At 43.4% G+C, this 13,218-nt stretch overlaps 1 protein-coding gene across 1 annotated transcript in view; it reads left to right on the top strand.

Annotated features, from left to right (window-relative positions):
* fgd6 (FYVE, RhoGEF and PH domain containing 6) overlaps nucleotides 1-13,218 on the top strand; it is a 30,874-nt gene that overhangs the window by 1,543 nt on the left and 16,113 nt on the right. The window contains exons 2-3 of the mRNA XM_061251891.1: nucleotides 1,991-4,283; nucleotides 11,133-11,274. Coding sequence (XP_061107875.1) covers nucleotides 1,991-4,283; nucleotides 11,133-11,274 — 2,435 coding nt within the window. The remainder of the gene's footprint in view (nucleotides 1-1,990; nucleotides 4,284-11,132; nucleotides 11,275-13,218) is intronic.

The raw sequence follows: 13,218 nt of genomic DNA, 5'->3' as shown, positions 1-13,218 counted from the left end.
AATACCTTTATTTCTCTGTCGTCTTCCCCAAATCCCCTTGGATCATATCCGTTTCTCAAAATATACCAGCAATTCAGAACCGTGTTAGACAAGAACAACTCCTTGTTGTACCATCCTTATGAATTTGAAGATAGAAATACACGCTGTAGCTATTTGGTTTAATCTGGGGTGGTGCAATAGGCTATATAGATGAAAGTGCTTCTAGTAATTTCATCCAAGAATGTTGTGTATTTGACTGCATACATATATATGTGTGAATATTTCATATAATTCTAACGTCTATTATTATACACACGTATACCGTTACACACAAGCAGAAACATATGGTTACATTATGTTGTCCAATTATATTTCCCATTGTGACTGTTGATGAGAAACGTTTTTGTGGGTGACATTGATAGTATGATGTCATCACATCAAAGACTGCTACTCCAGTTCTTATTGAGTGCCTCTTCTGAGAATCTAACAGCTGTGCAAGCTCCCCGGTGAGCTGTGTTCAAGTGTGGGGATATTGAACGTTTTGTCAACACAAATGACACATGCTCATGCTCTCAGTGAGCATGTTATTTCAAAGCCCTGCCTACGTTCTAATACATTCTTCACTGGTCCACAAAATGTTCATGTCAATTTGACAGTCGAAACCCATGGAAACTCGAGACATGGTCCTACCACCACCTTGTCATTCTGTAATATCAAAAAAGGACCTTTCCTGAGTCTGTAAAAGTTACATTTTTCAGGATGCTCTTATTCTGGAAACTCGAGACATGGTCCTACCACCACCTTGTCATTCTGTAATATCAAAAAAGGACCTTTCCTGAGTCTGTAAAAGTTACATTTTTCAGGATGCTCTTATTCTGGTTATGATTCTGTGTGTCGATGGGTTGCTGTGATCTGTTGGTTGATGTGCAGTGCCAGGATTGTTTCAGTTGTAGGCTTGGGAAACAGCACCATATAGCTGTCTTAGTTTTTAATGTATAATACAAGAGATAATACATTGGCTCAGCATTTTTTTTCTTATACAAGGAAACCTTCCCAAATGATGGGGCCAGATTTATTTTAAGATCTCATGTAAATATTTGAATGTAAAGAAAATAGAAACACAGGGTGGAAATAAGTGAAAATTATTATAGGCTATGTGGGGTTATTCATGTATTGCATGTGATCTGCTGTTTCTGTTCTTTTTTAGATGTACTTATGTAAGAGGCTGAACGTGTTTTGGGGATTACTTCAGAAGAGCATTTTCAGCACTTGAAAACTTGCGCCATAACACTGGTGTTGTAATTACTCAATAAACACACATTTATCATTAAAATGCTTCCTAGTTTTCTGAGGCAAAGTCTAGACTTCTGATTGTTTACTTTTAGTCCACCAGACCAGACTTGTATTAAATAGAGTTTAAACAGAATTGAGTAGAAAAAAAAAAAAAAAAGAAAACAGGGAAACTTAATGAGCATAATGTTTTCCCAAGGACACATGACACATACTTGTCCTTCTGAACCCTTTTTCTTTTTTTGTAGATTTTGTTATTCTTTGTGAGCAGTATCCTAAGCATTCATTTTCCAAGGTGCTAGCCATGTATTCAGCAGGTTTTTTCCCCAGAACAGCTGTTGATTGCAGACAAACTAACTGTCGTTAACTATTGAAAAGAAAGTCTGTTTATTTACTGCATTATATTACTTTAACTTGTTTATTCAAGACAGCACAATGTAACAAGCATACAATATTTAATTATCAACATAATGTTGAGCAAAGTTTCTATGTATTTGCAAGTTCAGTTGCCTTTACTAGCTAGTTAACCACTTGATGACTGAAGATAGTGAATACACAAATCAGATGCAACTTCCAGAACCACTCTGCTTTTCTTGCCAAAGTAAAGCTAATCAAATTGAAATGTTGCTTATTAAATTGAGACTTGAAAGCTAGAGATGTCTTATTAAGATTCTTATTAAAAACAGTGCCTTTTGACTGATGTTTTTCTCTGTCCCTACAGGTCTGAAGAAGCCACCGGTGGCACCTAAACCCAAACTTAATCAGACTCAGAAGCCAACTCCTCCCCCAGTAGCCCCCAAACCAGATATTGTTTTCTCACACCCGTCTCCAGCAGCAGTGAAAAAGGCCAAACCAACTGTTGCCCCAAAGCCTTGTATTCCCAAATGTGCAACTGTTGCTGAGTCCACACCTGTTACTTTTACCTGTTCAGAGGAGCGAAACGGCAGTTCTGAAAACCTGGGCCTGCTCAATTCTAAGAATGGAATGCACGTGGAGCTCAGCAAACCAGGGTCAGACTACATTATACCAACTTGTGCCTGCAGCCAAGATAGTTGTTCAGACTGTCAACACATGGGGATCTGTGAAACAACTGAAATCATGTTTGAGCCACTGGTGGAACATCTGGAAACATGGCAGACTGGTGAAACGGAAACATCCGGATCACACATCTCGCCGGTTCCCGGAATACAGTCCGAAATGGAGAACGGGCACGATGAAATGGGGATTAACAGAAGTCAAGTTGTCAACGCCAGCTTTCTGGAGCAGAAACTAAATGATGTTTGGGTCCAGGCAATTTCCACTGATTACTACCAAAGTCACCAACCTCTGGAAGAACCCCTAGTTGAGAATGATGAAGCTGATACACTGGATCTGAACCTAAACCCAGTTGGAGATACAGAGAGCTTTGTTAGGAAGCAGTCATGCTCTGAAAGATCAGGCGATGACGCTAACGGTAATCACTCCATTCCCATTTTGAGCCAATGGCAGGAAGTACCTGGGCCCACTGTGAGCTCTGCCAGTTCCACAGACAGTGACATAGCAGTCAGGGAATCTGGGGAGTGGTATCATGGGTCCCCAGTCCCTGCTGCCCCAAGGAAGCCCCTCCCAATTCCCACTCCACGTAAATCCAAGAAACTAGTCCTAGTGAGGCAGGATGGTACAGATATGACCACACTGGAGGAAACCTCCAAAATAGCTGAGGAAAAGGAATTGCTGGTTTCAAACAGTCTGTATCAGTCCTCAAAGGTTTTGGTTCACACACAGAGTGTATTGGATTCCAAAAACCCATCCACCAACCAGGAAGTGCTCCCACCCTGCCAGGGTGCTGATACTGTTGAGGAACCGAGTCCACCTGTTCCCCCTCCACGGCAGCTCTCCCTTCTGCTCGAACGTTACCACATACCTGCCTCGTCTACTGAAGAACTGCCACTGGAGGTAGAAGACGACGAGCTCAGGTTGGGTGGTTGTGTTACTCTGGAGGAGGATGGAGGAGGGTACTGTGACTTTGCCAGATTCCCCCTCACTAGGGTTCTACCAAAACCCATCAAGCACGGTTGCAGCCTGCTCTCGATGGAAGCCAGGGCAGCTTCGACAGAGGAGAGGTCACCGAAGGTGGCCCCAAAGAAGCCACAGAGGCACAGTTTGCCTGCGTCGGGTATGTTGAGGAAGGAGCTGTCTGAGGAGGTTTCGGAGAGAGCGGAGAGCAGTGGGGGAGACCCTCATTCGCCTCCACAGGAGGACCGTTCTCCCGTAGACGAGCTTGGTGACTCCCTCAATGAGAGCGAGGAGGTGACGAGTGAACCTGCGGTACCCCTGGTGGAAAAACCGTCACGGAGGTTGCCTCGGACTTTCGTGGCTTTTTGTGGAAAACAAGCTTCCAGAAATGGCCGCAACGGCGACACGCACAGCAAGCCGCCCAGATCAGGTCATGAAACAAAGAGGGCGAAATCCTTCTCCTCGGCAGACCTAGAGCAGGCCAGCGGCCATAAAAGAAGGTCTTTCCGGAAGCTTCTGGAACTGAAGCTCTCCATGAAAATGTTACCTAAGCTGCTGGCCAAGGGCACCCAGTCTCTGGACTGCACCGCCGTGGAAATGGAGAAGTCTACAGACAGCGAATGGACTGAAGAAGACTTGGAAAGCAGTGCTATCACTAACCAACAGGGTCCCTTGCCAAATGGCCAAAACAAATCTCCCAGTAGTACTTTGTCGGATGATCACAAACCGTTGTGTCCACAGGTCAGCTTGGATCCGAGTGTGGATGACCAAGAATTTGGTATTGGGGTTGAGACCGCTGTGGAATATGAGAACATTCCATTCTATGAAGAAATCCCTGAGTATATGAACCTGCCCTTCCTCAATGCCACAGGGGCACTGACACACCGGCCGGCCTATCTGAGCTGGCAGAACTCCTCCAGCATGGAAGATGGCGATGAGGATGTCTACGAGGAACAGGAGCCATACATGTCTCGTGAAAACTACGTCTCAAACGAGCAGCATTGCAAGGGCCACAAGAGGTAATGGCATTCATTGTAAATCATGTGCCCTTGTCAAATTCAGGTGTCTAACTCAGCTGCTCATTGTGATGTCTCTTCTGTCTGCAAGACTTTAAGGAAACTATGACCAGCATGTTGTGTGAGTGGAAGCTCATTTTAGTTTCATGACTATAGTTGAGGGAAGGTGTGTTCTGCAGCACAACGTCCAGAGAGTGCATGCATTTGCAGTAGATTTGAGTCTGTGGTTTCCCAGTCTGTGTAGATAATGATGCTCATGGTCATGGTGTGGGGTGTATGATGTTGCTGGAATGGACTGCTATACCCCCAGGGCAGGAGTGTAGGAGAGATGGGAGGAGTACAACAGCTAGGTTTTTACCGTAAGCTAATTACTATGTGGGAGGAATTTTCCAGAACAATACTTTATTCAGCACACTGTCAGGAATATCAGTGGCAGCTGTTGAATTTGAAACATGTTATTTATTTAGTTTGTCATTGGCTTTGATGTTTCTATTCAAGAGTTTGTCTGTGTGTGGCAGATCTTCAGCGCTTCTCTAATGTTGAAGTGTACAGACTGTCAGGTTTTCTTGTTGTCTTCAGTTATAAGAACATGAAAGCCAACATTCTTTCAAGGTGTTGTCAGAAGATTTCCAGGGTAGTGTTCTCCTCAAGTTGTTAATTAAATGTATTATGCATTCACTAAGCAATTACAGTGTTAAATTCTACTAGCAGAAGCCAAGGGGTATCCAAACATCAAACCCAGGATTAGTGCTTGTGTAACAGTTTACCATGTTTTCAATAGCTTAGTGTGTCTGGATTCCTGGTACGAGCGAAGTACATCCAGCCAAATACTAACCCCGTGGTGTAAAGTGTCGATAACTGCTAAAATATTCCACATAGCCTTCTAAAACCCTGTTGTAGGTATTTAGTACTGCGGAAAAAAATACAAGATACTTGTATATACAAAGAGGAAGTTAAAGCAATATGCTCTTGAGATTTACAGTATAGTCGTGCTGCGTAAGTTCAACTGATACTATGCAAACTGTCTTTTACTGACTATGCCTGGTCCTCTGGAGATATACCTATGGAATTGTCATCTGCATGGAGGTGAAGCTTAAATATATTTTCTGCCAGGGTTGCATATTTGTCATAACACAGTTTTGCTTAGAAAATGAAACTAGCAGAGTATGACTGCCAGGCCTTGGACAGCCTTTCAGAGGTTCCCCAAAGCCTGGACAGCTCATGTTGCCTTGTAGCCAAATCCCTGTACTTGACCACAGCGGTAAGCTGCATGTTGACGAACGGAGCAGAGAGTGCAGGCGATGAAAGGGGCATTCATCGAGCGCTCGGTTAGACCTTTTTCCTGTGGGTTATTTTCAGTGGCCTCGGGCAGGAAATGTTTGAATAAAGCAAAGCTGGTGAATTTTAACTGGGGCGGGGGGGGCACAATGCCAAGCATTTCTGTCCGTTTTTCTTCATATTTCTCCATACATCTGTCTCTTTTCCAATGCTTATCTGAATATTTAAACTGAACTCTTCTCCATGACTATTTTGGCATTATAGGTAATGCCCTGCCATCCCTGCCTTGAGGTACACTCTGTATGACACTGCATACCAGTGGTAGATATCAACAGGTGGGCAATGCTTTCATTTCAGAGAGAGCAACACAATTTTTTTTTTCTGGGGAATATTTGATATTTACCATAAGTTGATGCACATTCTACTTATTAACCATGTCATTTGACATGCCCATAAAAATATTGGAAGAGCATTTGGTGAATCCTACATAGCAAAAAGTAGCCATTAGTGCTTACTCAGGACCTGCCCAGCCATCCTACATCCTCCCCAAAACTACCTGTGGAACCAAAGTGATATAGTGTCGGAGCTCTGAGGCATTTCTATTTGCCCATCGGCAAGTTGTTGACATGCCCAAATATAGTCCAATTTCAAATGATTTTACACCAAGACTAGATGTAAGTGCAGACTAGTGGTGATCATTCTTTCAGGAAATAATGTCTCGGCGGTCTTAAAGCGCTGTTCAGCGCATGCTTCTCATCCCAGTCGTATGAACATGTTCCCCAGCCCTTTTCTTCAGACAGTCTGAAATAGAGCTCTGTGGTAATGATGGTAAAGAAAGAAGCACCATTTCACCTTAGTGGCAAATAACATAGACCCAGTGTGCAAGCTATACTTACTTTGGTCTGAAAAAAGGATCATCAGGAAACCACAAAGTGGTATGAAAAAAGCTGAGTCATATCGCACTCATACGGTATAAAAAGGAGACAAAAATACATGACATGCTTCATTTCTTTAAGTTTGCAGATATGAGATAAGACAAAGAAATCAATGAAACGGTTCTCAAGATATTCAAATATGTAGTCTTATAGCATAATTGCACTTTGTGATTGCAGTGAAAATGTAATGTGAATTTTTTTCTTGCACTGAAAGAACTTACATGTGTGAGTAAAACACCCACAGGAAACCCTGTGAGTTCTTTAACATAATTGTCCATGTGCCAAAGAAAAGTCATAAGAATTCATGCAGGACAGAGCAGAGCCATTGTCTATTATTAATAACATTAGAAAGATTCTGGAAGCACCTACAGGTCAAATTTAGCAAAACCAAGCAAGAAGGGTGTGCATTTCCAGGAACTGGAGGGGTCCTCTCAGTGTGCTGTTCCTGTGGTTCATAGCCCTGGCACCCACAAACTGTCATGATGATCTTCTATTGCCTGCACTCCGACTTGTATCCAGCACTATGCCAAGTCTAACATAATAACTATATGTTTACATTCAAAGGGTGCCATGGGCCTAATTTATAGTGTGAGGAGGTAGGTAGAGGGATGTATTTGTGGCAGTTCATTGCATGGCATTCCCCATGGTCAATAGATACTGTCTATGGTCTGGTTTGTTTACTCGGAAATACAATTTGGTTAATATCAGTTTGTGCTGTCTGTTCTTAAAAGTTTGCAGTTCATTGTACTTTATAACTAGTTTATCCTGAAAGTTTGGTGCTGTGTTGATTTTGGTCATTAAGAACTTTACACCCTGACCTTTTTAATGCAGCTGGGCTGTATTTTGGCTCTAAATGCTTGGCTAATGAATACGACCACATCTTAATGTCAACCTTCTGCTGTTGGTTATAAATTACCTGAACATTTCTCAAGCCTCTGCTGGATCGGGTTCTGAGTCCAGTATCGTAGCCATATCCCAGACTCAGTGTTGAACACCAGAGCTGCTGCATTGTAGACAGTTGGCCTGGATCCACCACCTTTCTCTTTCATCACATTCACAGTATGACGTCTGATGCTAACAAAGCTTGTAATTCAGCTCATATTACTCCTTTATATTAGGTCTTTGCTGCTGGTATTGCAGTGCTCAGATGCAGGCAGTGGTCAGATACAGGCAGTGCTCAGATGCAGGTTTGAGTTTGCAGGTAAAACCCTGAGTTGCCCCATTGTTCCTGCACCGAAAGCTGCCAGCCAGCCAGGATCTGCCTGTCTGCTCAAGTGTCAGCCCTGGATTTGGCTCTCTCCCTATTCAGATCCACACGGATAGATGACTTGCTTTCTTCTTTGTCACGGTCAGTTTGCAAAGTAGGCCATGTATTGTTTTAGCAGTGTTTTGAGGAATATGTCCTCCACTACAGATGCTATACAGATTTGCCGCAGCGACTGTGCACTGTTTCTTGTGTGAGTCGAACAAACAGGAAACCTTTTTACTGTCAAAGGCAATCTGAACATGTCCTCGAGATCCGTTTGAATAGGAACCATGTGTATTCCCTGGTGTGTAGAGATCATTCCTCGAGCTAGGCTGTACATTAACATTCGTTTTCTAGAGTGTATTTGAGTTCAATGTATTCTGAAACAGAACGCATATGATATACTCATATCAGATTCCTCTTCCACATATTTGGTGGAGGAAAGGATGTTGCATCATATAGCAGGAGGTTCATAACAGCATCGGCCCACATGTCTGAGGGTCAGCTGTGACCTTAATTTCCCTCATTTTTCATACTGTTTGAAGAGGTGCCGGGGTGTCTATGAGCAATGAGACCGGTAGGAATGGTACCCCCCATCAGTACCATTCCTACTGAAACACAAAACCGAGTGACACTACGACATTTCCAGACACAGCTGAAGATGGCACGGTCTGGATTTGACCAATGCCACAGGGCTCACCCCTGGATTCTGGATATCTGCACCTCAGCAGCCTCACTGACCTACAGCAGAATGAAGCTGCACATCTGTTGTTGATATACCTCATTTGTATGTGGGAATCACACGATTTTACGTGAATAACAACTACAATCAGTCACAGGGAAGTAAAGCGTGCTCTCGGTTCTATATGGCTTGATTTATTGCTGCTGTAACTTCTCTGGGTATTTTGAAAGGCTGGGTCCAGGACAGAAGAGGAGACCCATAGGAAAGGAGATAACAGATGTTGGGAGTAGTACTACGAGCGGAGAACATTTGTATCCACACACAAAGGCACTGTCTAATAAATCACTGCAGCCCTGAATATCCATGTATGGTATGGGTAATATGGAAGTGACACAAATCATATAGAGGGAATGGAGGTTTAAAGGTGGGGAACTCTTTACAGTGTGTGCAATATACAGTATGGGTAGAAGATAAGGGTCCCAGTCCTTGAACAAATACATCGATTGGTTAAATGATTTTAACATGTTGGGTTACAAGGCATAAATATTAAAAACACAGTATGTATCAAAGGTCACTGTCTTTGTTAAAATAATGGCATAATCATAGATATTGGACTTATAGTTCCTCTGCTGATTTCACATACTTCTGTGAGGAAACTTAAAACAGGTTTACTCCCAGTTTTATTACCGTTAAGATGCTGCATGAAGTTGTGGTGTGCATTGTGTGTGATTTAGCAAATAAAAGATCAGTGATCAGTTTCTCATACTCCTCTCCTCATAGGAAATCCTGAAACACTGTATAAACATCACGACTTGCCTTTTGAAAATCCCCTAGAGACGCACTGAAGTCTGGCTTCCTTGATTAGCACCTGCAGACACAGGCAGGTTCATGTGACTCAATTTGTGCACTCAGACCTCAGACCTATAATTTCATTAGACAAAATATCCTGATTTTTAACAAGTACTCTCTGAGCCCCTAAATCATTGCATTATGGGATTTACTTGCTGTTCATGTTAATTACACTGTTGGGGTTTTTTTGTATAAAGGAACAGACTTTTAAGCTTTCCTCAAAACTAGAGATGACCAGCTTGTGTGGATGAGAAGAGGCACACCAAAAAACTTGCGCAAGGAACCCAGGAACATAGAAGCACAGATGGAAAGATGGAAAATCCAGCAATGCCAGCTTGACCAACTCGAAAACTGAGCTGGCCAAGCTGGTCATAAAGCTGCTCTAGCTGGGTATTACTTAGTCAACCATTTAGTGCTCGTAGCTACCAGCTGCTTCAAAACAGAGCTTGAGCTGGTCAAACCATGTCAAGCTGGGATCTGGTCTGAACTCGTCAACCAGCTAAACAGTGTTGAGCTGAGAGCTGGTCTGAACTGGTCAACCAGCTACCAGTTCAAAACCTAGCTTGAGCTATTTTTTCAGCAGGGTCACACACTCAATCAGTGCTCCAAAAACAAATCATGAGATTTATTGTAGCATGCGGGCGGTTAGCTTAATATTTAGATCACAAGGTCTTCTTCAGAACGGGACGCATTTAAATCCCCGCTGTGCTTTTAGACGAGCGGTTATTTTGCGTCGCGTTCCACGGTTCTCTCGCGCTGCGGTCTTGGGGCGTCAGCCACGGACCAGAAATGCAACTGTGGCAGATTGGGGCACGCTGCGGTGCAGAGAGAGCCCGACAGGGAGTGTGTGTCCGTAAGCAGGGAGACTGTGCCCCAGAGTACAGTCTCAACCAGCTGTTTTACTCCAGCGCTTTGGGAAGGGCTTATTTTAGTTTTAGTTACTCAGTGTTAGTGTTAGTTACTTATTCTGTCTTCCACCTTTCCCCACACCTCTCCAACTGTTCCTGTTACGCTATAATATTGTTGGCAGGCATTAGCTGCCATTAACTGCAGAAACAAAGTTTAAATATTAAAATTTTATGTGTAATGAATGAAAATGTTTTCAGAAACATTTATTCTTATTGGATAGTCAAATATATGGTTTTTGAGATTATGACAGACACACTTACAGGGGACAGAAATGACTTGCTAGGAGGTTATGTGAATGTTGCACATTAGCCAGGGCTTGTCCTGTGAGACAGAGCTTTCCAGTGATATTGCTCTCTTCAGAAGAGTAGATTTTAACAGGATTTCCTCCTGGCCTCTGACTTCCAAAGTGCCAGTACTCGAGTGTCTTATTATTCCGCGTTAGAAGAAACAATAAAGACGCTCTTTGTTAATGGGAGAGAGCTAAGAATATGGCAATAAAAATATGTGCTGCCTTTCTATTTTCCCAAAGGAAATATGCCCACCGCTAAATCTGTCAAGGTAAAAACAATATGGTATTGTTTAAACCTCTTTCTGCTTTCCCCACACTATTTGTGGTAGAGAAATGGCGGGCATTGTTGGGCTTAACGGCCTGTTCTTGGTGTTATGTTATGCTAATTAAATGGGGCAAATGAGAGGAGGGATTGCAATATTGCATCTGTGCTACAGTATATGAATGAATCTTTGGTTTATAGAGGAGTCAGCCTGTGTGTTTTTGAATGAAATTAGTCTTACTACTTAAAGGGACTTGTGCTGTTCACTAAACAGTATGTGAGAATACATTTATATGTGTTGTTGTGAGAGTGTCTGCATGTGCATGTGTGTGTATATAAGTGTTAGCTCTCCAGCTGGTTTTCCTATGGATGGTGTGAACACAACTTCCTGTTTTCCTGCAGGGTGTGTGTGGAGCGGAGCGACTGCTCGTGTGTTCGGCTCTCCGGGGAGGAAGAGGAAGTGGGGGACAGCTCTGACGAGGATGATGATGATGACAGCTTCGCCTCCAGTAAAGGGGAACTGGAGCTCTCCGCAGACAGACAGGTGGGACATTTTCCATGTTAAATACGCTCCACGGACCCACAAAACCATCCAGAGGAGCTGATTCATTGAGCTGCATTTTCAGGCAGTGTGAATTGACCATGGCAGGCTACGGCGCAGTCTAAAAAAATAACCTATTTCTATATCTTGTGACATTGTGTCATGGGAGTGACATTCTACGTACAGTGCAAACTTATAAAGCTTATTACTACTATTGAGTATTTATTTGGCAGGTGAACTACAGCAGTACTGCCATTGAAATGCATGTGATGTGACTTCTAATGTACAAAAACTTTGATAACCTGGAAATAAGTAGCTATATCATCCAGGGATTCTAAGTGCACTACATTAAGTTAAGTCACCTACTTAACAAGTAGTGTAGCAGTGTACTCAGCAAGTGTACTCAACAGTAGGCAAGTGCGCTGACTTGGACGGGGCCCGGCTGAAGGCTGGTGTGTGTTTGGACTGAGAGCTCCTCTGATCGGTGTCGCCTGATGAGTGAAGAGGTGGCTACATGGCTGCCTGTCTGGGGTGTAAATGGGGGAGGTGATGTGGTGAGTGCGATAAGGACCCCTGCCCGCTGTTTGCTTTGCTTTCCTGGGGTGTCGGATGATTGGCTGGCAGCGGGTTTTCTGTCAGAAGGCGAGGTGACAAATGTTGTCATCCCCCCTCCCCCCTGGGGTGTGGCGTATTCCTATCACTGCTCTGGTGACATAAAAATAACTCTTATCTCCTGGTCAGGCTGCCACACACTGTATTATTTACGTTTTCTCCCATTACTGACGGTTTCCGCAGAAAACGAGTTGCCCACTGATGAAAGATGAATGAAACAGAATGATTATTGTTCTTGTTCATTCTTATTAGTGGCAGCCATGTAATTATGTCTTTAGAATTCAGTGATTATGATAAGACATGTCCTGCTGTTAGGAGTGAGAAGTCATTTGACATTGTGGCTGAATTTAACAGTGCAGTCAGTTCTGCAACATTACCGAACTGTTAACAAAGTTGTAACACACTCCCTTACAACTTAATCAAATGGTGGTAAACCTGAAAATGAATTGCATTTATTATATAACAGCTATCAAAGCCAGGGTTAAAAGAACATTGAGAAAGCTAATGGAACGTAGTTTAATGACAAATGTAGCAGAATCTCCCTTTTTTTTTGCATACAATTATCAAGAACGTGAACAGTATAGGCAAATTATTGTTTTTTCAGTGTACGCTTCTTTGCGGTTATGCTGATGGAGCATATTTGAATTTGAAATTGAGCGAGCTGTGGAGAAGGCTCCTGGCTTGGATCACGCTAAACCTTGGGAGTAATGTAAACATTGGGAAAGTATGGGAAAAGCCTAGCCACGCTGAGGTGTTGCTGAAGCTAGGCTAATGTAAATATGACCGCGATGTGGTGTACATAGGCCCAGGGGCGACTCAGCAGTTACATTAGCCAGGATACCCCCAGCATACTCCCGAGTGCCCCCAGAGCTTCAGTTCCATGCTGGCCCTCTGTCTCTTTTCATGGGTATCAGCACGCATGCACACAAACTCACACACAAGAAAGAGTGCCAAGGCTCAACTTCTCTGTCACTAGGCAGCAAAACTGGGACAGTGGGGCAGGGGTCTCTTTTAGGCTGGGCGGCTGTTCATATCCGAGTGAAACAACTGTCCAAATAAAGACTGGGACTGCTCCATGTCATCAAAGAGCAACAGATTCAGCGTTGGCGGGAGGGGAAAGAGAGAGAGAGGGAGAGAGGGAGAGAGGGAGAAAGGGAGGGAGAGGGAGAGAGGTATTCATGTATAGGGAAAGGGTGTCTTTATGTTCGGGTGCCCTACATGCCCTTGCTGGTCTCCATATAAAAAGCACTTGCACTTGCCCGCACGCAGACAGTGTTTTAGACCCCGTTTGGATTACTACGGATCAAAACTGTTCTCTGTGGCTGGGTCCTGGAC

The sequence above is a fragment of the Conger conger genome, chromosome 8 (assembly GCF_963514075.1).
Source record: "Conger conger chromosome 8, fConCon1.1, whole genome shotgun sequence".
NCBI classification, from domain to species: Eukaryota; Metazoa; Chordata; class Actinopteri; order Anguilliformes; family Congridae; genus Conger; species Conger conger.
Note: the sequence above shows the minus strand (reverse complement) of the source record. Positions and strands in the feature narration are given on the sequence as shown.